General features: G+C 34.5%; 1 protein-coding gene across 1 annotated transcript in view; it reads right to left on the bottom strand.

Moving 5' to 3' along the window:
• Positions 1-27,162, bottom strand: part of LRP1B (LDL receptor related protein 1B) — a gene marked incomplete at both ends in the record, with an annotated part of 1,929,835 nt that overhangs the window by 175,828 nt on the left and 1,726,845 nt on the right. Inside the window, 3 exons of the mRNA XM_080798957.1 lie at positions 23,428-23,547; positions 24,958-25,077; positions 25,203-25,319. Coding sequence (XP_080655083.1) covers positions 23,428-23,547; positions 24,958-25,077; positions 25,203-25,319 — 357 coding nt within the window. The remainder of the gene's footprint in view (positions 1-23,427; positions 23,548-24,957; positions 25,078-25,202; positions 25,320-27,162) is intronic.

Here is a 27,162-nt window from a genome sequence, read left to right on the forward strand (position 1 = left end):
CAAGTTTGTGGCTCTGTTCTATTCACCTGTCATATATATATATGATATATACATATATGTATGAATGATATACATTATATATCCCTCCCTCCTTTCTTCTTCCCCCAGTTTCAGATGTCTTGATTAGTGTATATTTTTCTGTGGTCATTTCTCCTTTTTTTTTTTTTTTAATTTTTATTTATTTATTTATTTATTTTCATTGCTCCTTTTAGTATTTTGTTCTCTCATTCATCTATTCTTATCTGGACAAAATGACATGGCAGCAAAACTCACCTCAAAAAAAATATATATATAAAGAAAGAACAAGAGACAGTACCAATAGCTAGGGACCTAATCAATATGGACATTAGTAAGATATCAGAGCTAGAGTTCAGAATGACAATTATCAAGGTGCTAGCTGGTCTTGAAAAAAGCATGGAAGATATTAGAGATTCCCTTTCTGGAGAAATAAAATCCCTTTCTGGAGAAATAAAACAACTAATACCTAACCAAGTTGAAATTAAAAAAAGCTATTAATGAGGTGCAGTTAAAAGTAGAGGCTCTTACTGATAGGATTAATGAGGCAGATAAATGAGGTGTAAACAACTACTGGACCACAAGGGGAGAATTCCTGAGATAAGTGATACCATAAGATGAAACAATATTAGAATAATTGAGATCCCAGAAGAAGAAGAAAGGTGCAGAATGTATACTGGAGGAAATTATAGCAGAGAATTTCCATAATTTGGTGAAGGGAACAAGCATCCAAATCCAGGAGGCACAGAGAACCCCCCCTCAAAATCAATAAAAATAGGTCAACACCTTGTCATCTAATAGTAAAACTGACAAGTCTCAGTGACAAAGGGAAAATCCTGAAAGCAGATCAGCACAAGAGCTCTGTAACATACAATGGCAGAAATATTAGATTGACACAAGACCTATCCACAGAGAACTGGCAGTCCAAAAAGGACTGGCATGATATACTCAGAGCACTAAATGAGAGAAATATGCAGCCAGGAATACTATATCCAGCCAGGCTGTCATTGAAAATAGGAGAGCTGAAAAGCTTCCTGGACAAACAAAAATTAAAATAATTTGCAAACACCAAATAATTTGCAAACAGCCCTACAGGAAATAATGAAAGGGGTCCTGTAGCAAAGAGAGAGCCTAAATGTAACAGATCAGAAAGGAACAGAGACAATATACAGTAACAATCACCTTACAGGCAATACAATGGCACTAAAGACATATCTTTGGATAGTTACCCTGAATGGAAATGGGCTAAATGCCACAATCAAAAGACATAGGAAACCAGAATGGTTAAAAAATAAGACCCATTAATATGCTGTCTGCAAGAAACTCATTTTAGACCCAAAGACACCTTCAGATTTAAAGTGAGGGGGTAGGAAACCATTTACCATGCTAATAAACATCAAAAGAAAGCTGGGGTGGCAATCCTTATAACAGATAAATAAGATTTTAAGCCAAAGGCTATAATAAGAGATGAGGAAGGACACTATATCATACTTAAAGTGTCTGTCCAATAAGAAGATCTAACAATTTTAAATATCCTTGTCCCTGCATGGGGGCAGCCAATTACATAAACCAATTAATAACAAAATCAAAGAAACACATCAACAATAATACAATAATAGTAGGGGACATTAACACCTCACTGAAATGGACAGATCATCTAAGCAAAAGATCAACAAGGAAATAAAGGCTTTAAATGACACACTGGACCAGATGGACATCACAGATATATTCAGAACATTCCATCCCAAAGCAACAGAAGACACCTTCTTCTTGAGGGAACATGGAACATTCTCCAGAATAGATCACATCCTGAGTCACAAATCAGGTCTCAGCCAGTACCAAAAGACTGGGATCATTCCCAGCATATTTTCAGACCACAATACTTTCAAACTATAACTCAACCACAAAAACAAAGTTGGAAAGAACTCAATTACATGGAGGCTAATGAGCATCCTATGAAAGAATGAATGGGTCAATCAGTAAATTAAAGAAGAATTTTAAACCAATGAAATTGGAAACAAATGAAAATGAAAACACAACTGTTCAAAATCTTTGGACACAGCAAAGGCGATCCTCAGAGGAAAGTATATAGCAATACAAGCCTTTCTCAATGAACAAGAAAAGTCTCAAGTACACAATCTAACCCTCCACCTAAAGGAGCTGGAGAAAGAACAGCAAAGAAAGCCTAAACCCAGCAGGAGAAGAGAAATAATAATCAGAGCCTGAATCAATGAAATAGAAATCAAAAGAACAGTAGAACAGATCAACAAAACTAGGAGCTGGTTCTTCAAAAGAATTAAAAGGATTGATAAAATCCTGGCCAGGCTTTTCAAAAAGAAAAGAGAAAAGACCCAAATTAATAAAATCATGAATGAAAGATGAGAGATCACAAACACCACCAAAGAAATACAAATATTTATAAGAACATATTATGAGCAACTATACACCAGCAAATTTGACAATCTGGAAACTATCTGGAAGAAATGGATCCATTCCTTGAGACATATAAACTACCACAACTGAACCAGAAAGAAATAGAAAACTTGAATAGACCCATAACCAGTAAGGAGATTGAAGCATTCATCAAAAATCTCCCAACAAACAAGAGCCCAGGGCCAGATGGCTTCCCAGGGGAATTCTACCAAACATTTAAAGAAGAATTAATACCTATTCTCCTGAAACTGTTCCAAAAAATAGAAATGGAAGGAAAACTTCCAAACTCATTTTATGGGGCCAGCATTACCTTGATCCCAACACCAAACAAAGACCCTATCAAAAAGGAGAATTACAGACCAATATCCTTGATGAACACAGATGCAAAATTCTCACCAAAATACTAGCCAACAGGATCCAACAGTACACTAGAAGGATTATTCACCACGGCAAAATGAGATTTATTCCTGGGCTTCAAGGTTGGTTCAACATCCACAAATCAATTAGTGTGATACAATACATTAATAAAAGAAACAACAAGAACCATATGATACTCTCAATAGATTCTGAAAAAGCATTTGACAAAGTACAGGATCCTTTCTTGAACAAAACTCTTCAACGTGTGGAGATAGAGGGTACATACCTCAATATCATAAAAGCCATCTATGAAAAACCCACAGTGAATATAATTCTCAATGGGGAAAACTGAGAGCTTTTCCCATAAGGTCAGGAACATGGCAGGACTGTCCACTATCACCACTGCTCAACATATACTAGAAGTCTTAGCCTCAGCATCAGACAACAGAAAGAAATAAAAGGCATCCAAATCAGCAAAGAAGAAGTCAAACTCTCACTCTTTGCAGATGATATGTTACTTCATGTTGAAAACCCAAAAAAACTCCACTCCAAAACTGTTAGAACTCATACAGGAATTCAGGGAAGTGTCAGGATATAAAATCAATGCACAAAAATCAGTTGCATTTCTATACACCAAGAGCAAGACAGAAGAAAGAGAAATTAAGGAGTCAGTCCCATTTACAATTGTATCCCAAACCATAAAATACCTAGGGATTAATCCAACCAAAGATGTAAAGAATCTGTACTCAGAAAACTATAAACAAAAGAAATTGAGGAAGACACAAAGAAATGGAAACGTTCCACGCTCATGGATTGGAGGAACAAATATTGTGACAATGTCTATGCTACCTAGAGCAATCTACACATCTAATGCAATCCCTATCAAAATGCCATCAATTTGATTCAAAAAAATGGGCAATGGAAAAATCCCAAAATTTATATGGAACCAGAAAAGACCCCAAATAGCCAGAGGAATGTTGAAAAAGAAAACCAAAATTGGTGGCATCACAATTCCAGACTTCAAGCTCTATTACAAAGCTATCATCATCAAGACAGTATGGTACTGCTACAAAAACAGACCCATAGATCAATGGAACAGAATAGAGAGCCCAGAAACGGACCCTCAACTCTATGGCCAACTAATCTTTGACAAAGCAGGAAAGAATGTCCCCTGGAAAAAAAGACGGTATCTTAAACAAAGGGGGTTGGGAAAATTGGACAGTCACATGCAGAAGAATGAAACTAGACCATTTACTTATACCACACACAAAAATAGACTCAAAATGGATGAAAAACCTAAATGTGAGACAGGAATCCATCAAAATCCTTGAAAAGAACACAGACAGAAATCTCTTTGACCTCAGGTGCAGCAACTTCTTCCTAGAAACATCGCCAAAGGCAAGGGAAGCAAGGGCACAAATGAACTACTGGGACCTCATCAAGATTAAAACTTTTGCACAACAAAGGAAAGTCAACAAAAGGAAAGACAACCCACACAATGGGAGAATATATTTGCAAATGACATATCAGATAAAGGTCTGGTATCCAAAATCTATAAAGAACTTATCAAACTCAACACCCAAAGAACAAATAATCCAATCAAGAAATGGACAGAGGACATGAACAGACATTTCTGCAAAGAAGACATCCAGATGGCCAAAAGACACATGCAAAAGTGCTCAACATCACTTGGCATCAGGGAAATGCAAATCAAAACCAAAGTGAGTTACTACCTCACACTAGTCAGAATAGGTAAAATTAACAAGTCTGGAAACAAAAGATGTTGGTGAGGATGCAGAGAAAGGGGAACCCTCTGGAATGCATGTTGGTGCAGTCACTCTGGAAAACAGTATGGAGGTTCCTCAAAAAGTTGAAAATAGAGCTAGTCTATGTCCCAGCAATTGCACTACTGGGTATTTACCCCAAAGATACAAATGTAGTGATGTGAAGGGGCATGTGCACCTGTGCTTATAGCAGCAATGTCCACAAAAGCTGAACTATGGAATGAGCTTAGATGTCCATCAACAGATGAATGGATAAAGAAGAATTCATACACACACACACGTATATATATGCAATGGAATACCATACAGCCATCAAAAAACCCATAAATCTTGCCATTTATGATGACACAGATGGAACTAGAGGGTAATATGCGAAGCTAACTAAGTCAATCAGAGAAAGACAATTATCATATGATCTCTCTGATATGAGGTATTTGAGAGGTAGGGTGGGACACTCATGGCGGGGGAAGGGAGTGAAAAAATGAAACTAGATGGGATTGGAGAGAGAGACAAACCATAAAAGAGTCTTAATCTCAGGAAATAAACTGAGGTTTGCTGAGGCGTGGGGGAAGGGATAGGGTGGCTGGGTGATGGACATTGGGGAGGGTATGTGCTATGGTGAGTGCTGTGAATTATGTAAGACTGATGATTCACAGACCTGTACCCTTGAACCAAATAATACATTATATATTAAAAAAAAAAAAAAAAAAAAGAATGAACTGAGAGTCCAAGGAGACCATTGCAGTTCTCAGGCACTAATTGAGAAGAGAATGCTGCCTAGAATGTGAATTCCACAGATTTGCAGAGGATCACCCCTGAATGTACAGTAGAAAATCAATCAGGGTATACATCCAAAGAAACTGCCTGATACTACCAAAAAAAAAAAAAAAAAAAAATGGGTTCTGAAAAGGTTATAGGGAACAGTACCTGAAACTCAAACAGGACCTAGAATAGTGCCTGTTCCCACTAGTCAGATTGGACGATCATATGATGCACAGAACTCTGGGTAGAGCATTCAGAATTACATTGCCCTAGTAGCGAACAGTTAGTCCTGAGAAAAACAACAACAAAAATACTGCTCTGGTCCCATCTAATAAATCCTAAAAGCAAAATTTCAATGAATAAAATTGTTTCAAATAACTTAATAGTATTGCAAAACAAACCTCAAAAATATTTATGGAAATAAAAAAATGTCCATCACCTAACAATATAAAAGGGCTAGCAGAAACAGGGAAAAAAGTGAAAAAAAAAAGAACAGGAAAAAAAAGTAAAAGAAAAAGAAAGCACAAATGCTGTCAGTAGAAAACAAATAATAAGATCATAAGAAATAATAAAGAAAATAATTTATAGCTATGTAACGTGGTAGACAATTAAACTTATCCTGATGGTCATTTTACAATGTCTACATGCATCAAGTCATCTTGTTGTAAGCCTTAGGCTAATATAATGTTATTATATCTCAATAAAACTGGAAGGAAAAAGAAAGTGATCCTCAGGAAAAAATAAAATTACCTCTGGTCTTATCACTGACATTTGAGTAAGACCAGGGAATGATGCAAACAGGGAAAGTTAAGGAGTTTTGTAAGCATCTCAGCATGTTAAGAATTTAATATATTTGAGGTTGCCGGAAAAGAGCATGAGAGTTTGAAAGAGTGACAGGGAGATATTGTGAATTAATCCTGTGAATTAATCATGGGACTCACTGAATTAAGGAACACCAACCCTGGCAAACTTAAGGAGAAAAGGAAGGGATTTGCAATATATTGGCAGCTCTTAGAATCTAAAAGTAGAATCAAAGATAGAAACTTCTATCTTCAACCTATTTGAATTGGATAGCACACCTTAGCCCAAACACCTTGATAAGCTAGGTACAATAAAACAGTCATCGTTGAAAATTACGAATATCCAAATTGAGGGACATTTTACAAAAACACCTCACTAGTAGTCTTCAAACTCTCAAAGTCATTGAAAACAAGGGAATATTGAGGAACTATCATAGATCAAGGAGACTAAGGAGACTTGGCGATTAAATATATGGTGGGATCCTAAAACGGAAAAAGCAACATTAGTGGAAAAACTAGTGCAATTTGAATAAAGTGTGGAATTTAGTTAATAGTAAAAAAAAAAAAAAAAGACTAAAACTTAGACATATTCATAATATAAATGTAAATGGTCTTAAAACTCCAATTAAAAAGACTAAGATTATCAGCTTGGAAAAATTCCATCTGTATATATTCCTAACTCTATGCGACTATAAAAAAATAAACTTTAAATATAAAGTCACAAGTAGATTAGAAGTAAAAAGATGGAGAGAAGTAAAGCATGCCAATAATAAAACCAGAGGAACCTACAGAGGTTGTAATAATATCAAAGTAGATTTCACTGCAAAGCACATTACTAGTTTTAAATCATTTCCTGATGACATATAGATCAGTTTATTAAGAGAAACTTAACAGTCCTGAATCACCAATAACAAAACTTCAAAATACATGAAACAAAACTGGTAAAATTTCAAGGAGAATTAAAAAATGCACAACAATAGTCAGAAATTTGTACTCATCTCAAAATGCCTGACAGAATAAATACCAAAAAATTCAGTAAAGATAGAGGACACTTAAACGGTGCTATCAACCAACTTGATCTAAGATAATGTATAGAGCATTTCACCCAGCAACAAAAAATATATTTTCTTTTCAAAGGCTTATGGAATCTTTATCAAAATAGGCCAAATCCTAGATAATGAAAATATCTGTATAAAAGATTTATATTAGAAAAAGAGATAGATTTCAAACCAGTGACATCAACTTCCAATGAGCTAGAATAAGGAAAGCAAATTAAAACAAAAGTAAAGGGAAGAAAATAAAAATATTTGCAAAATTTTTATCTGAATGATAACTTGGATCCACAATGTATAAGAACTTGCAAAATTCAATAATATAAAATAAGCCATCCAATAAAAAAAATGGGAACATCATCTAAACAGATGCTTCACTAAGGTCGATACATAGCAAATAAGCATATGAATGACATTCAATATCATTAGTCATAAATGAAATACAAATTCAAACCAGAATGAAATACTACTACACATCTATTAGAATGTCAAAAATTTGAAAGTATCAAGTATTGATAAGAATGTGAAGGAACAGGAACTCTCCAACAATTGCAAAATGTGAAATGGTGCAACTACTTTGGAAAAGAGTTCAGTACTTAAAAAGTTAAACACACACTCATATAACTTAGCCTTCAATTCCCAGAGAAGAGAAAGTGTGCATTCATCTAAAGACTAATTACATGAATGATCATAGCAGCCTGATTTGTAATAGTCTAAAACTTGAGTTAACCCAAGTGATAATAAATGAGTGAATGAATACAAAATATTCATTCTACAGTGTCTATCCATACAGTAGAATGCTTTGAAGCAATATAAAGGAATAAACGTTTGATACTGTCATCAACATGGATAATCTCAAAGTAATTAAGCTGAGCAGAAAAAGTCAGACAAAATGTATGCATAATGTATGTCTCTATGTTTACCTAAATGCAAACTAATCTATAGTGACTGCAAGCAAGTTAAGTGTTTGTCTGTAGAGGTAAGGATACAGGAAGTGCTGAAAGAGAGAAAAACAAATTTCCAAGAGTGATAAGTATGTTCATTATCATAAGTGTGATGACGTTTTCATGACATCTACATCTGTTAAAACTTATCAGATTATACATTTTTAAATATATACAGATTCTTGTTTGTCAATTATACTTTAATAAAGCTGTTAGACAAACAAACGGGATTTACAGAGGAATGTAGTGCATATACAGAATTGATTGTGATTCTAACATTTTGTGGAAATGATATAACACAGATTGGAAGTTTCCTACTAGTCACACTCTCTGACATTTGTTATTATATTTCCCATTAATCTGTTACATTAAAAACTCTTTGTGCATTCTAATGATGTTTTATTTTTCCTCTCTCCTGACAAGAAATGGGAGAATTCATAGAACCACTTCATTCTGTCATAAAACTTTATCATATTTATTTAAATCTTTTTTTCCCTTTCTATCCCCATTATAGAATAAACAATTTGAGTGTTTTAACCTGTCAATACAAAATATTTAGAAAAAAAAAGTGCTGGAAAAAAGAGCGCAAAATATTTTTGAGGGCCTACAGGTACTTCCATACTTACTATGTACTTACATACCTATATACTCATGGGTACTTATATACTTACTAGGTACTTACATACCTACTACATACTTACATACTCATGGGTACTTACACACTTACTAGGTACACACATACCTACTACATACCTATATACTCATGGGTACTTATATACTTACTAGGTACTTACATCTCTACTACCGACTTTTATACCTACTAGGTGCTTATTTATCTTTACTTCTCTAAATGCTTTCATCAGTTTTCTAGGGACAAATGATTATATCCATTTACAAATGAGGAAATAATAGAGACCTGAAGAAACCTACCCAATTAATAAAAGTTGAAATCAAAAAGGGAGCTCTGCTCCTAGTTGTCCGGAGTATATGGGCTCTTTTTATGGAGCTGTCAAATGCACTGTCATAGCCCACCTTCGTTCTGAGAGATGAGGAGGCACATCTCATTGCCCAAGTTTGAAAGAACCTGGCAGTGATTTTGTATATTGAAACTCCCTTACACTTTAAGTCAATTTTGCATATAAATCAAGCCCAAACTATTGAATTGATCAGGAGGGAAAGCAGTACTTACATAAAAATGTAACAAAATACATATAAACTTAAAGGAAACCAAAGTCCCAATGTCCAGATTTGAAGAGAAACATATTTGGCTGAACCCAAATAGTCTTCCTTTTAAAATTTCCTTTCTTCACTCATTCTTCAAATATTTATTTATGCCAGATTCTTTACTATGTACTGGGTATATATTAGGAAGTTAGAAGATATGTAGATCCAGGCCTCTTGGAACTTCTAATTTGGCAAGAGAGACAGTAGACTTCATTATAACTTTTCAAAAGGCAACAACATGGATGCAGTTCATAAATACATGACACTGACAATCTGGTAGAATGTATGTGAAATCTCTAAGACTAGAGATTCCTATAAATTGGCCACAGATCAACAGTGTGAATACTGTGGTTTTATTTGCTTTTAATCAAACACAATATTAAAATACAAAAGCAGGCATATACAGTGGGGAACAAGAGACACACAGTACTTAAAAATGCTGTGTTCGGTTTCATAGATCATAGCCAAAGCAAAGAATGTGGGGAGGTTTCAGGGGAGAAATAAACAACTGATTAATAGAATGGAAAATAGAACCCATGTAGAGAGATAAAAGAAAATGGAATTATTTGGCCTGAAGAAGAATGTGAAAGAATTTAATTTGAGAGTACTTAAACAAAGGCATTTTACGCAAAAGATAGTGTTAGGTTATTCAAAATTTCTATTGGAAAGGATAGAAAGAAAAAAAAAAGCAGGTTTAATTTATAGCATAAGGATTTTGTCTAGACATAAAGGAGTATTCTGTTCACTTGTTTGTTTAGATTAAGGATGGCGCTTTAACCGCATAACTTCTAATGAACCATTTCTATCCAAAAATTCCATGATAACAATATGTGGGCTTTAGATGGAACCTAGTGGACTTGATATTTTCAGTTCCATTCTTTATTGTGGTTTAGAAGTATATTCTGTGTTAATTCAGCAACATGTTTAGGGAACACTTTCCATCTGTCAATAAGATGCTGAAAATTACTAAGTCACAATATTGAGCCAAGAAATGAAACCAAGTGGATGGATAATTTTGCACTATGAAGTAATAAATTCCAGCTGTGAAAACCAAATAGCATGAAAAAAGCTCTAGAATTTAAGATTGGCATTGTCACCTCCATAACCCATATGGCTAAAGCTTGGATAACAATCATACCTTCAGTCAATAGACTCACATGTAATTACATTTGGCTTAACTATTGCAAACAAGAGATTTTAACATGTTCATTTCTTATAACTGTTTCGGTGCCAAGAAACACAGCATTTAGTGCCAAGACTTAACTGTATCTTCCAGAAAAGAATTTGAACAATTTATGCCCAGTGGTCAATTACAAACTTTTTCATAAAATTAGAAAAAAGAGAATGCTTTTTTATTAAAGTTTTCAAAAAAACTGGAGCAAAGCAGTGTTGATGACTTTCACTTCTGCATAGTAAAAATATTTGAAAGCATATTTGAAAGTAATTAATATTAGCATGAATATTTACTTTCTTCTCGATACTCTCTTGTATTTGAACCAATTTAAGATGTTAATAAACTATACATAGTTTATATATAATTATATGTAGTATATGTTATGTATAATATATTATATGCATTATATATTAACAAACTATATACATATAGTACAATTTATATATAGTTACTGGAAAAGTTGCGGAAAGGAGCAAAGGCATGATCAAAAAATAAAACTATACTCATGTTTATTCCTTCAGTTAATCAAGAGGAGGACGATGTTTTCAAATGTGTAGCTTGCATGGCATAGACAGTAAGCAAGAGATACTTCTAAAAATATGTAAACATGGTGCTATATAGTATGATTTCATACTGGCTGGTGAGAAATTTATGCTCTGTTCAAGTGTCTTTCTTTCTTCCTAGTTGCTTCATCATTAAAACTTTGGTCATGAAAAGACATGGCTTCTATGACATTCACTAACCTCTCTTTTTCACAAAGAGAGAGTTAGATTTTGATAGGCCAGCATCAAACTAGAATTCAGTCAAACTAGAATTTAATAATATTATTCTCATTGTACTTATTTTTACTATTACCTTTATGGCAAGCTAATAGATTTCCATTTGGAGTCATGATCAATGGTTTGTCCTTTCAGGGATGGGGTTTTTATTGCTGACATTGTCAGGATAGCCATTAAAAAAAGTTATAATAAAACACAGACCGACTTTTAGTTGGTTTATTATTGCTTTCAAATTGACTATAGATAAGACATCCCTTTATTGCCACTTCTATCTTACTCACTTATTGTTAGTGATGATAAGATCCTTTGAAGAACTGTGTATGTATTCTTTCCAGTGACATTTAATCATTACAATTTGTTTGGGATTATTTGTATCTGTGTCCTAATTCCTTGCCTTATTGTAAATTTAGGGCAGGTTACTCAGTTGAATAATTGTTAAGTGTATGGGTTTGGAGCCAAATCCTGTGGGTTCAAATATCTGCTTAACCACTTTCCACTTGGGTGACCTGTGTAAAGAAAATTACTTATGTGTTTTGAGCCTTATACCTTTACCTATAAAATAAGAATAATAATAGTATATTTTGCATAGGACCGTTGTCAGGTTTAAATGATATTTCACATAAAGTTTAGTACAATGCCTTACATGTAATAAGCTTTCAAAACTATTAATTATCCCTATTGGACTTCTTTGAATTACCTGATTCTCTAATATAGTTGCTTACTTGACATATTTAACAGGTATTTACTAATTTTTAAAATAAGTGAATGTTATAAAGATACAAAATAATAAAAACAAAACAAATAGTACAAAATGTGCCCAAAGTATGTTGTAGGATAAACTAATTGTAGCCAAGGATTTTAGTTTTCCTCTGCAAAGAATAAGGGGTATTGTATGAGAGCCCCTTGAAGTTCAACCTCATCGATAACTTCCAAATTTCCTATTGGTAATACCCATACCTACTAATAATATCTCCTGATGATACCAAACTTTTACATATCTCCCATACTAATTTTAAGATGTGGTGTGTGTGTGTGTGTGTGTGTGTGTGTGTAATAGTGTACAGCCATAAAAAAAGAATGAAATCTTGCCATCTGCAATGACATGTGTGGAAGTGGAGAGTATAATGCCAAGTGAAACAAGTCAGTCAGAGAAAGACAAATATCATAGGATTTCACTCATATGTGGAATTTAAGAAACAAAACAAATAAGCAAGGGAAAGAGACAGAATGTGAGAGAGAGAGATAAGACAAGAAACAGACTCTCGCCTATTAAGAACAAACATGGTTACCAGAGGTGAGGTGGGGGGCAGTGGGTATGGGTGAAAAGGGTATTGGGGATTAAGGAGTGCACTTGTCATGATGAGCACTGGGTGATGAATGGAATTACTGAATCACTATGTTGTACACCTGAAACTAATATACCTTGGCATGTTAACTATACTGGAATTAAAATAATAAAATGAAATAAAAATAAAATAAAAACATTTTAAAATGTAAGCTATAATTACTTTTATTAAGACATTACAAAATGGACATAATGGATTCTGAAAGAAAAATATGTGTATATTTGCTTATATTTTAGGTGAATGATTCCCAATTTTTTTTCCTCTCTGACTCAGTGAAATGTCCTTTATTGAAAAGAAACCGAATAAACTGTCCGTGTTTTAGGATTCCTGACGGTAAGTTTCCTGTACTTCTGTGACTCCCTGATAGTTAGCCACTGGGATTTTTACTGCTCATTGCATGTTTATATTAAGAATATTGTGGTTTTAACCATCACAAGGACCAAAGATCTGAGCAGTTGTTCCAAAGGATTATCTTCTTGAAGCAGTAATCATCATGGGACTTGGTATATGCTAATTCTAAACTCTAGGTTCATCCATAGAGCTCCTAGGATAGGTATTTATAAAATAATATAACATTCTAACATCTATGGACAATTTCTAGAAACAGACAGAAACATCCACAGGATGTGTCAAACTTCTTTTTACGGGTATGGTTAACTAAAATAGCTGTATGATTCTTTTATAGTAAAATGATTATTAATTGGCATTAAGTAATATATTGCATTTTCTGAGTATGTTTTGTTTTCAGAATTCAGAAGGTAATTACAAAGAAAACTTAAATATAAACAGACTCCATTTTTTTAAAGATTTATTTATTTATTTGACAGAGAGAGAGAGAGAGGTAAAGAGCAACCACAAGCAGGGGGAGCGGCAGGCAGGGGAGAAGCAGGCTCCCCCCCAGCAAGGAGACTGATGTGGGGCTGGATCCCAGGACCCTGGGATCATGACCAAGCCAAAGGAGCCACCCAACCAACTGAGCCACCCAGGTGCCCCTCCATATTTGATTTTTAAAAATGTAACCCAATAACATATTTAGAATGGGGCATATCAAGCTCCTTATGCTAAGTCATATAAGAAATTTCTGTGAGGAACCACCTAGGTGGCTCAGTCTGTTAAACATCTGCCTTCAGCTCAGGTCATGATCTCAGGGTTCTGGGGTTGAGCCCCACATCAGGCTTTGCACTTAGCAGAGAGTCTGTTTCTGTTCCTCTGCCCCTCCTCCTCACTCATGGGTCTACTCTCTCTCTCTCTATCTCTCTAAAATAAATAAATAAATCTTTAAAAAATATATTAAAAAAATAAAATGACCAACCCCCAAAAAAAGAAAAAGAAAAGAAAAGAAAACTTAGATTTGTGCTTATATGTTAAAATTAGCTTGAGGATCCAAGTGGTATCAGATTTTGCTTGCAAAACAACTATCCATTTTTAGCCATTAACAGTTTTATGAAATAATATATTAATGAGAGTAAAAACCCTAATCTAGAGTTATAATTATACTACTATTTAGCTTTGTAATCTTTGTGGACAGAGACATAGATGATGATTCTGACAGACATACTTATACTGTGAGCAGTCTTAGATTCAATGCCTAGATTACAAATCTCTGGGCTGGAGTTTTCATGTTATTAGGGCACTGTTTGTATATGGTTCCTTGTTCAATGTTCATGTGGGAAATTATGGAAGTGGAGAGAGAGATAATGTAGGATTTAGTTTGAGATAATGAACTCTGTTACCTCTACTTTTTTTTTTTAAAGATGTATTTATTTAAAAATATATATATTTATTTATTTATTTTGCGAGAGAGAGAGAGAGAGAGAGAGAGCAAGCGAGCAAGCAAGCATGCAGAGGGAGAAGGAAAAGCAAACTTCCCGCTAAGTGCAGAGCCTGATGTGGGGCTCAATCTCTGGACCCTAAGATCATGACCTAAGCAGAAATCAAGAGGTAGAAGCTTAACCAGCTGAGCCACCCAGGCACCACTGGTCATTTTATTTTTATTATCTATTATGTTCCTAAATGAAATGACATTGCTTTTTTAAAATAGTAATTTAAAAATCTTATAAACCAAAACAAATACAAATATTTTTCTTCTAAGGGTAGACTAAATGTATTTTTTTTAAGTTCTACATTTCTTAAGTATTTTTTATAAAGTGACTAATACTTATTTTTCTCACATTCTGCTATCAGTCTCCAACTAGGGGTGTGTGTGTGTGTGTGTGTGTGTGTGTGTGTGTGTGTGTGATGTTATTTTGCATTTTTGGAGAATCAAATTTACCTGGTGAAGGATGAGATGAGCAGTATAACAAGGATGAAGTTTTTCAAACAAAAGTATCACGGAATGTTAAATTCCTGAGTCAATTTCCTTAAAAAAAAGATATCAACTGCATCAACACAGTTCGTATTAAAACAAATATATAGTTCTTTCTTTTACAAACTCAATTATAAACCTCGCTGGGCAAAAAGCTGTTTCTATTCATGGCTTTTACTACAGATCAACCTAGATTCTAGAATATTTGGCATACCTTCTGACTCATTGTGTGGGCTCCTTTTTAACTTTCTGGTCAAATCTCACGATTTCCTCTTATTATTAAGAAGAAAAAAAAATAACATCACCAAATAATTGCACACCCTTTGAGAGAGAGGTAGTCAATGGATGGAAGTTATTGAACACAAGTTATAAAAAGACTAAATGTGTTCCACTTAGACTATTAAAGGATGCACATGTAGGTCATTCATTTCTTCACAAAAATACTAGACGGCCGTTTCCTGGTCCTATTCATACAGATAGGCTTTCCCTCAAGGGCTCTGTAAGAACCAAAATATTTCAGTGCCAAAGATGTTATTTTCCCCTTTCTTTATTTTTCTCATACACATACAGAGAGAGAAAGAGAGAGAGTTACTCAAACACAAATATAATTGTCAGAAAATGGAGAAAAGATTGCATTTTGCAAAACAAACAAATAGATGGATGACAGCAAAATATATGATCCATCAAAAAATTTACCATAAAATATAATAATATTAGTATAAAAATACTTCCTACTGAATTAACAGAAGCTTCTTTGCTCAGAAAATAAGCTCTTCAGATTACCACGCTTTTTAAAAAAATATATTAATTTTCATGGCAACTACTTTAAAAGTTCAGAAATGTACCAGAAGTTGAATCATTTTTTTAAAAATTTCTTTTTAAAAAGAAAGGAGATGACATTTGTCGACATTGTGCTTTTAAAGTAGCAATACAGAGCTACACATTTGTAAAATAAAATAAAATGTATTAGCATTAGATTGAGTATAAACTACACAGACTTCAGTAACACTTACATGCCAGGCAATATGTCTAAAATATATTCTGAGAGATAGTGATTCTATAAGATTGTTGTTGAGTGTTATTTTACAAATCATCTGGGGACAAATCAGTGTAAGAGTAAAACATCTTCTAAAACAGTAAAGCAATGTGGTTTTCGTCTCTCTCCGTCATGAATTGTATTGCTCCACAGCTGTTTTGCCAGGGTAAGGAGAGGAGTAGGCAAGTACTACCTCAAGGATGGTAAGATATGATGTAGAAGAAGTTTCTTTAGGTAGGTAGAGAAAGTAAAGTGCCCACTTCTGGGTCCTGAGAGATTGTGAGAAAAAAAAAAACAAAAACTTCATCCTTGTTACACTGCTGCTCTTATCCTTCACCTAGTTTTTAATTCTCTATTTGATTCCTTATTTGATTCTGTAATCAAATCTAATCTCAGAAAGATGCCAAGCTTCCAGGAGAAACATCTAATATCAGGTATGTAACACAGTCAATAAAACTCAGGGGCGACTCTATGACATTAAAAGTGAGTAGGAGCTCGAGAGATAAGCAAGAGACGTTATTTCTGGTTCCTCACAAGACCTGGAGGTTTCCAGGACCATGTGTCTCTCTGCATCTTAGCTCAAGAGCTTTTACACAACAGCAGAAACTTAAGATCAGTTTGCCGCTCACCAGAAATGGAGACATGGAGGGACACAGCCAAGCCTATGCTCCAGCCATGGGTAGTCATGCCTGCACTCCACAGCACAGGGTACTGTAGGGGTGCAGATCAGACCAATCAGGCAGCAGAGACCAGTCAGGTCCCAGAGAAAGGAGGGTCTTTCTCTTTCCACCTGCTAATGTAAAGGTATATAATCCTACCATCCTAAGTATCTGAAATATCATGATGCCATGTGTTAGAAAATTTAAAACCTGGCTCCCAGCAGTCTCCCTCAACAGCAAACTCCTCCTCCTGGCCCCAGACAAAAGCGACAGCCATCCAGCAGGGAAGAAGTGCTTTCGGATGATCACATAATTTGTTTGCTAATTAAAGTACAACACAGAAATTTGTAACCTATTTTTAAATGCAGGGAACATTGATTACAGACATTAAACAGACACCTTAACTACATGCATGTAAATGAACTGTTTTCCAAGATACAGAATTTAGTACATCATCCTTTACTGTGTATGTGAGGAGCACAGAAATTTCCCCCACGGATTGTCTTGAAATCAGGGAACTAACATTTGGGAATGCTATTCTAAGTGCAAGTAATTAAATATTTTGAAAATACCTAACTTCAAATATCATGAATTATTCTACTGTCGTTACAGCCATCAATATCAGAGCTTCTCTGTTCAGGCTCACTCCAGGCCCTCTATCCTACGTGTCATTTAGGCCAATATTGACTGTACAGTTAAAAGATTCCTTCCTCCGGATGTTCCCACAATGACTTTAAATAAACTTTCATGGAAGCTGACAATTAGAGCACCTGAGCAGGGAACTGAGACTTCATGATGACTGTAGCTCAGAGTGTATGAAATGTTTTGTGCTTTATTTGCCCATGAGTATATAATAATTGTAACATGAAGAAATAATTTTCAGTATTAAATGCATTATTCACATTAGTACACTAGAATACCAGAAAATATCAAGCTTTAATTTAATACTGAAAAGACAAGACTATGTGAACTTTTAAGATACGATTTTTTTTAATTTTTTAATTTTTTTATAAACATATAATGTATTTTTATCCCCAGGGGTACAGGTCTGTGAATCGCCAGGTTTACACACTTCACAGCACTCACCATAGCACATACGCTCCCCAATGTCCATAACCCCACTACCCTCTCCTGACCCCCCTCCCACCAGCAACCCTCAGTTTGTTTTGTGAGATTAAGAGTCTCTTATGGTTTTTCTCCCTCCCAATCCCATCTTGTTTCATTTATTCTTCTCCTACCCCCCAAACCCCTCACATTGCATCTCCCCTTCCTCATATCAGGCAGATCTGATAGTTGTCTTTCTCCGATTGACTTATTTCACTAAGCATAATACCCTCTAAACTTTTAAGATACTATTAACTATTATGTATATATTAATGAATACACACAAATATAGTACAAGTTAAAAAAAAACATGAATGATACACAACTACTTCAGAAGAAGGGAAGGAGAGAAGATAGAGGTGGGCTTTATATGTTATTGTAGGGGTCTGAATGTTTTAAAAGAGATACCTTAGGCCAAATGTTAAAATCTATTAAAAATGGTACATTACTTACTATATAACTTCTGTACAAGTCTGCATGGTAGAAGTATTTTATAATTATGTATGCACTTGCTTTAACTCTAAAACATCTATTTTTATGTTCTTACAGATTAAGTAGACTAATTCAAATTTCCTCATCAGAGATTAAGGGGAAAATAAAAGCACACATTGGTCACTCCTATCTTTTAGTTTCAATGTGTGCAGTATCATGTTGGAAAACCAGGCTACAGAAAGTACAAAGTTACTGTAGGAAACTCAAGTTCCTCTCATAAGCTCTAGTTGGTATGATTATAGCTAGCATCTTATTTTGAGATAATTAGCCAAACAGCAGGTTATAAACCAAGACTGCTCAAAAGTAACAAATGATGCTGAACCAAGAATTATCAAGAATTCTAGCTAAGGCAGAGGGAGACCAGATAAGAAAGCAGGAAACACGGCCAAAGGAAAGAGCAATATGGCAGAGCAGACAGTGCGTTCCCGAGAGCTGGGATGGGAGTATGGAGCTGACCAAGAAAGCCCAAGGAGAACAACTGATGAAAAGAGAATGTCACATCGACATCTAAGGAACAGAAATTGTAAGCTCTAAACTGGGGACAGAGGACATAATGGAAAGACATGGATCCTGATATCATCTCCCATTCAAGTACTAATCAGGCTCGACCCTGCTTCTGATATCATCTTATAAGAGTTAAATTATAGAAAAGTTTCAACTCTGACTACAAAGTAGAAGCAAGAATCTAGTACCGATTTGTCAAATCCCAAATCTGCATTTCCTTCCTAAAATAGAAAACGGCAGGCAGAAAGTGGGGAAAGTTTGAAATTAAAATCTGGAATGAAATTGCTGGAGCTACTACAATTGAGGTATTGCATGAATTTTGATCAGGCATCCAAATCCGGTGTTTGTCCAACATCGTAGTAAGTAGTGGAACAGCCTTCCAAGAATGGTGAACACCTATAATTTAATAAAAGGTATAGATCTACATTTTATAAAGATTATTTTAATCCTGAGGGCATATAGCAAAGGAAGAGTAAACACCTTACCTTCAAGCAAAAATAAACGATTTTATAACAACTATTAACAACTCACAAAGTTGAACTTATCTTGCCATAAATATGAGTATAGCATAGATTTAAATCTTTACTTACACAGAAATAGAGCTAAAAGATGTTTTAAAAATATTTATGAATTTAAATCCAAATGTGCCAAATGCAGTTTTTACACATAAATTTAGCCATCTCAAAAACTATGTGTAATAAGATGGGAAAATATGTAATTTAATTTTAAAATTTGTATCCACTCTCACCAAGACTAAACTATTGGAGAAAGACTCCTAAACTATATTTAATTTATGTCTATTCAAAGTGGTTTTGAGGCTCCTTAAATTCTAGATTAACATAAAATTTTTACACATATTAAATGATAGTTGTTAAATCTGCAAGAACTGCAAAAACTCAAGAATTACACTGGACAGAACTCAATAAACATGGTATTCAAGTAAATATAAAGATTAAATAATTTTAAAAGTATTTATGCCTTAGAGGTTTTTTTTTTTTTTTTTTTAAATAATCCCCTGTCCTACATGTGTATTTTATTTGTTTGCAAATTATTCTGCTCTCTTTTGTTAGGTTTTTCCACAGTGTCTCAGTGAACCACAACCCCTACATTGGTATTATCCATACAATTTAAAGCAAAAAAATAAAAAATAAAAAATTAGGATACGTCAAGGTAGAACAAATTACAATTTTAGACCTTTAGAACTGACAGAAGCCAATTAGATCTAAAATTGTAGATAAATTGCTGCTGAGAAATAAGATGTAAGAGCTAAGTGAACTCCAAGAGTAAAAGAGAATCTGCCCCTAAATTTAGCAGTGAACTAAAAAAGTATAGAAGTATGTGGGAACAACAGTGAAAACTAGTTGCATATTGAAGTTTTTTATAAAAGAGAATAGTTCAGTCACTCAATAGCACTTCATGCAAATCTATTTTATATCTTGTGAGGTTCTGAGGATACTCAACATGACAAATAGTGAAATTTGCTTTCTATTCTAGGCAAGGTCTGTTCCCACAAAAACACGTGTAATTCAGATTCACATAATAAGGACTTAGTTTGATAGAGTTCATCTTTAGGAAGTGTTTGGGGACACCTGTGTGGCTCAGTTGGTTAAGCACATGCCTTCGGCTCAGGGCATGATCTCAGGATCCTGGGATCAAGTCCTGCATGGCGGGGGTGAGGGGGGTGTCCCTGCTCAGCAGGGAACATGCTTCTCCCTCTGCCTGGCACTCCCCCTGCTTGTGCTCTCTCTCTCTCTGACAAATAAATAAATAAAATCTTAAAAAAAAAAAAAAAAAAAAGAGAGAGAGAGAAGTGTTTTTCTTTTCCCACTCAATGGAAGTATTAAAAGGTGAACTATCCCACAAAGGTTTTAACAGACTTAGTAAAAATACATGGCATTTCTACATTTATTGAAGACAGAAGAAAGGGGAAGGAGGTAGTTTTTTTATCCCATTAAGAATAAAGATTGAGAAATGCTATTCTAAACTGTAATGTATGTAGAAGTATTTTTTAAATTGGGGTGCCTGAGTGACTCATTCTGTTAAGTGTTTGACTCTTGATTTCGCCTCAGGTCATGATCTCAGGGCCTTGAGATCAAGCCCAGATCAGGCTCCACACTTAGGGTAGATGGATGGGCTTAATGCAGAGTCGGCTTGGGATTCTCTTTCTCCCTCTGCCTCTCCCCCTGCACCCCCCAGCTGGTGCTCTCTCTCTCTCACACTCTAAACAAATATATATATATATATATATATACACAATCTTAAAAAAGAAAAGTTTTTTTAAATTAAATTAGTGCCTGCCCACAATAAAATTTTATAGTGGGTCTAAGGCAAATCAGATGCAACCTTCCTGCCTCTTCTCTCCCTCTTACTGTATGTATGTATGTGCTTGTATACTGGTCAGGAATTCACAACAATGACTATGGCCAGGAGAATTCTATATAACTTTATAACAGAAAACATTTAAATATTTTTCTCTTTACACATAAAGAATGAGGTGGCTTTAGGGGTACCTGGGTGGCTTAGTCAATTACCTGTCTGACTTTTAGTTTTAGCTTGGGTCATGATATTGGGGTCCAGGGATCGAGCCCTGTGTGGGGCTCTGCACTGGGCACTTGTCCCTCTCCCATTCCTCTCCCCTCTCCCATACCCCGACTGGTGCATGTGAGTGTGCACACATGAGCCCTCTCTCTCTCCCTCTCTCTAATAAATAAATAAAATCTTTTTATTTTTATTTATTTATTTTTTTTTAAAGAATGAGGTGGCTTTATACTATGTTCATAGAGTAAATGCTTTCATGTGAAATAACCCTGGATTCAAGTTCCAGTTCCACCACCTGCTAGTCATGAAAGTTTGGGTAAGTTATATAACCTCCTTGGGGCTCTTTTACCACATCAATAAAATAAGGATAATAAAGGATTATGTGAAATAATGAATATAAAGCCTTTAACACATTTTCTGGGCCATATGGCAAGCACAGCAAATATTGGGAATTACAGTTATTATAATGATCAATAATGATCAGTTCAAACAGTATAATATACCGCAACAGTTAAATCACATTATCGTAAGGAATAAATTATAGATATTCCAGAAAAATATTCATATAGCTAACGTAAGTCATTATTCCATTTTGTTTCAGTAAACAAAAAAATACTAAAGACAACAAAGCAAACTTGCCAGTAATATGAACTAGTCTGCAAAAGTCCTTGATAATCAGTGATGACTATACTTTGAAGCTTTGTGAACTGATGAGTACCAAGTTCACAAAGTGGTAAATGGGGTTTCATAATACTATGATAAATTTTTTTTTTCATGCTCTGAAGACATATGGAAGACAGTATTAGGAAAAACACTTAAAGACACATGAATGTCAATTATTACACATATAGACCATGAATGTTGTTCAGTATAAATGGAGTTTCAGAGAACATAAAGGTTTTTCATTATTTCCTAGTTCACTAAGAGCATTGTGGAATATAGCAGATGCATTTAACAAAATTTTGTTTATGAAACCTGGAAGTCCTATACTCAGTTTGAATAAGCCTTTCTTTCTTTCTTTCTTTCTTTCTTTCTTTCTTTCTTTCTTTCTTTCTTTTTCTTTCTTTCTTTCTTTTTTAGAAGGTAGGGGAAGGGCAGAAGGAGAAGCAGAGAGAGAATTCCAAGCAGGCCTCATGCCCAGTGTAGAGCCCGACAAGGCATTCCATCTTACAACCCTGAGATCATGACCTGAGCCAAAATCAAGAGCTGGGCGCTTAACCGACTAAGCCACCCAGGTACTCCAAACTTTGCTTTTCTTAATCAATTACTAAATTAAATATTTTTTTCCTTCCCCAACAATGCCAAGTTTGGTGTATTCACCTACAATATAGCTACTATTAGTGTTTAATAATTGTTGATAACATGAACTACACATGACAATTACTCTTCATTTCTGTCTTGCTGTTGACACTTTCAAGATAGAATGAAATGCATTAAACAAAACAAATATGTTCACCATTTCTGCAATGTTAATTAAGGAATAATTCTTGTAAATGAAAGTATTTGACTTTAAGTAAAAAGATAAGTGTTTCAGAAACAAACGCTAACTTAAATGATCATTGTCATCTATTAAAACAGAACAGATACTTGTATTATCTTCTCCCTTCCTTTCACCATGTTTAAGAATAACCAGTAATCATTGCATGACTGGAAAATCATACGTATTTAAGCAAAAAAAAAAAAAAAAAAAAAAAAAAAAGAATAAAAGGAAAAGAAAAGAAAAGAAAAAAAAAAGAAAGAAAAGTCTGGAACAATACAAAGATAATGTCTCATTCTTTCCATTCATTAAATACTAATGCCACATGCATACAAGACAAGAAGGTGATAGTTTAGCCTACCTTATAGATCCACCTTTTTAGAAATAGTTTTGAGTCATTTTCAGCAGTATTATTCTTCTGCCTTACATGGGTAAAAGTAGCTAACCTGAGTTGGGTTTTTTTTGTTTGTTTGTTTGTTTTAACAAAAAAACGGGTTGCTACGACTCTGTGAACAGAGGGACAAAACTTTCTCGTGTGAGACCTTAGTTTCACCAGAATTGTGCTCAAATTCCTTTCACTGTGGCCATGTCAGATGATGACACAAATACAATAGGTACGATCCAGGGTCACAAAACACTCACCACAGTTGGCCTCATCTGATGCATCTGCACAGTCTGGATCCTCATCACAAACCCACAGCTTGGAAATGCAATGTTTAGTTGTTTTACACTGGAAATAGTCTGGAGAACAGCTGTTTTCGGCTTAAGAAAAAAACATGTATTAAAATGCAGCTTTGAACAAGAACAGACATTTTATATAAAAATCGATCAGAAGAACAAATGCTTAAGAAAGTCAACTGGAAATGTATTATCTTTTAATTAATAAGGCTCTGAAGGTGAAGGGTTTTAACTTTCATTATCTATGATATATTCCAAATATCCTTCCCAGTAGAAAGAAATAAAACATATTTCTATAATGATACATTTGATAAAAATCAGAGTTCTCAATACAAGCCTCCCCTGATTAGCTATATTTTGAAATCAATTTTAAAAACAAAGAATTTGGAAACTTTCTGAATAATTTTACCAAATAAATGTAAGAATTTATACATATGCATTTCTATAAATAGAAGAATAATAAAATCAGAAGGTATTTGTGAATCAGGAACTAAAAAAACATCAAACTTCTCAAAAACTCTAGTTGTGTTGAGTTTTTGAGGGAAGGAGTGAACATCTGACTTAGACTGTAAACTGCCTCACAAATCCTAGTCAGTTTAATGGATCAGCTCTTGGAATGACTAACCATAAAGAACTGGTACTGACTTTATTCTGAAAGCACCATCTTAATCAAATTGCTGGATGACTGCACATTATTTACTGATATAAGTTTTAGGGGAATAAAATAAAACAGAAACGTTGACAGCAGTTCTGTTGAAACCCTGAAACCTGACAGGTACTTTATTGCTCGTATTCCGTGTGTTTGGGTTTGTGTGTGGGCATGCCCATCTGCCTACGTGCATGTATGTATATGATGGAAATCGTTTTGCCTTCCATTGAATCTGTTTGATTTTTGGTGGGGGATGGAAAGAAGAGATGAAAAGAGTAGAAAATATTTTACTATTGTTCTTTGAAGTAGCTGGCAAAGATACACTAAACAGAGTATTATTTACATTTTTTAACAAATAATTTTGTTAGTTTTTTTTTGCTCAGATTTTCTCATCATGCTTTTGACATGTATTTTATGGGGGGAAATGATCTCTAATTAATGGAGTTGATTTCAAGTAACCAATCAACAGAAGAAAATTATTTGTAGCTACTTAATGTGGGCAAAAAAAAATCAATTTATGAATAAAACACCACAGTCATCTGTAATGTTGGTTTTGTTTCTTCTCTTAAGGACGATGTGAATGAATGTTCATTGTTTAATATTTGCTGTAATCTTTAGGTAGCTATCTAAGTATAGACCACCCATGTTTTAATTTTCTTTAAAGCCTCTATAGGGAACTTCTTAAGTAACCCATCCCCCAAGGTGCCAATTTGGAGGTATATGTTCATAATTGCAGTTACATTTTTCTACATTGTGCAGATGTATGACACACAATAAAAAATTTTAGATCCATGTCAGCTGAGACTCAGAAGTAAGACAAGATGGAACATTCTGAGGTGACTTACGACAGTCCCTTTCATCTTCTTCATCCCCACAGTCGTCTTGTCCATTACATCTGAGGTTTACTGGGATGCATTTTTGGTTCTTTGTACACTTGAACTGGCCTGACAGGCAGACATGTGTGTCTAAAAGAAAGAAAGAAGAACAACAACAAATCTGCACTGAAAACTGTGCCTGCATTTAAACTGGTGCAGACAAAATCAGGTAAGAATTGGACTTAGGTTCCTTGGTTAAGAATTTAATCACCTACCACAGTTGAGTTCATCAGAATTGTCACCACAGTCATTCTCTCCATCACAGATGAAAGCTGGCAGAGCACAGAGCCCAGTGCCACACTGAAACCGGCCTGGCTGACATTTAAATTCAGCTAGGGGAGAAAACAGACTGGTATCATTGAACGCCAAGCTTTGCTCATGACCTCTTAAATAGAGCTTTTCTGAAGTTATGGGTATTTATTATTTCATTATATTAAACATACCCTAGAGCACACCGTGAATGTCTCATACTTAGTAGCTATTGGATTCAGATGTACAGTATGACCAGGCTATGAGCAACTCAAATGGCCTTCAGATTACATATCACAAATTAACAGTAAGAAATCCAAGATGATAATGCATCTTTGCCATATTTCTTAGTTTATATATGAAATAATGATAACAATAATCATCATAATAAAGTAGGCTCTATTGAATATCTGCTCTGTATCAAACACTGGGTGACACACTTTCACAAAGAGGTACTAACTGAATCTCATCAAAACCTTCTCACCTCAATATCTCCACAACTGTTTTATAAATGAAAAAACTAGGTCTCATAGATATTAATAACTCACTCAAGTATGTACAAGTTTCAAGTGCCAGGTATGGAAATTAGATCTAGATCTGACTCTGAGTTTCTCACAAACTATATTGCTTGGCAATAAAATACTTACCTTTTGACTGATAATCCTAATGTATGTAGTTCAGATATGTCAACTGAATGAATATTAATAGTGATGCTTTAAACTTTCTCTGGGAAATTAATTATGCTTTTATATTTACAATATTAAGTAAAAATTTCCTTAACATTAAAAAAATAACTCAATATGTGCTCGACTTCCATAGAAGTGAGTCCTAAAATGTTGAAAGTCATTCAATTTCTAACATTTCTTAGTAAACCACACTAAGTGTTAAAACTGTGTGATACTTAATTTCTCACATTCTAAACTCATGCATTTCCTCTATTTTTTGTTGCTTCATATATGATTTTCTTGAAACCACATATGATTTCTTGAATGTTGGCAGTAAAGGATGGTCCTCTACCGAAACAACCTTCCCATAAGAAGATTTCTAACTATCAGAGGAGTTCCAATGCCTGGAAGATAGCTGGGAAGCCTATCTGACCTTCAAATGTGTCTCCAGAATGATCTTTTGTGTACTAGAGCATCATAGAAAATGCAGTTAAAAATTTAAGATGCCAGAGAATTCATGATGCATCACTCTTAACCACATTTATTTAAACAACATTATTGAAGCTTGCAAGTATGTGAAACTGGGTTTAATCTTTCATGCCTTTTCAGATGAAATTATTGAGACTGTCAGTAACTTAGTACCTGCAAATTTTGAAGATATAGCTACTCAAATATGAATTCTAGACAGTCCACAGACTCATGTACATCACTTCCCACCTACCTCACCATAACTCTCAAAATAAGGCTTCATGCCTACAGAAGTTCAGTGCTATTAACCCTTTGACTCCAAGTAAAAGATTATTTACTAAAAGATCACAGAGACAATGTCACCAATAAAAACATGTAGTACTGGTATTTAACTAGGATAAGGATGATACAGAGACTCTTAAATAGCAGATGTCTCTTTGCTTTCCCCTTAAAAGACATTAAGGTTATATTTGTTCATCCTATATTTTCAAAGGGTATAAATATGAAAATCTTTAATTTTTTATATCAGTATGGTTACAGCATGATACTCCAGTCAAGATGAAAGTTAGAGCTAAGGAGCTGCAGGTAGTTTAGAAGGGAAAGCATTGGGAGCCACTGACTGTGTCTGTAAGTCATTATGGCAGTATTTCTCAGAGAACACTTCAGGAATCTGGGCAGGGAAAGTCATCCTAATATGAGGACTCATTTAATGTATTTGTTCTTCATTATTTCTGTAAATTACAAAATCTGTTGTGTTCATTTTATTATATTATTAAAAGTTTACTTTATTGCA

The sequence above is a fragment of the Martes martes genome, assembly GCF_963455335.1.
Source record: "Martes martes genome assembly, chromosome: 3".
Lineage (NCBI taxonomy): Eukaryota > Metazoa > Chordata > Mammalia > Carnivora > Mustelidae > Martes > Martes martes.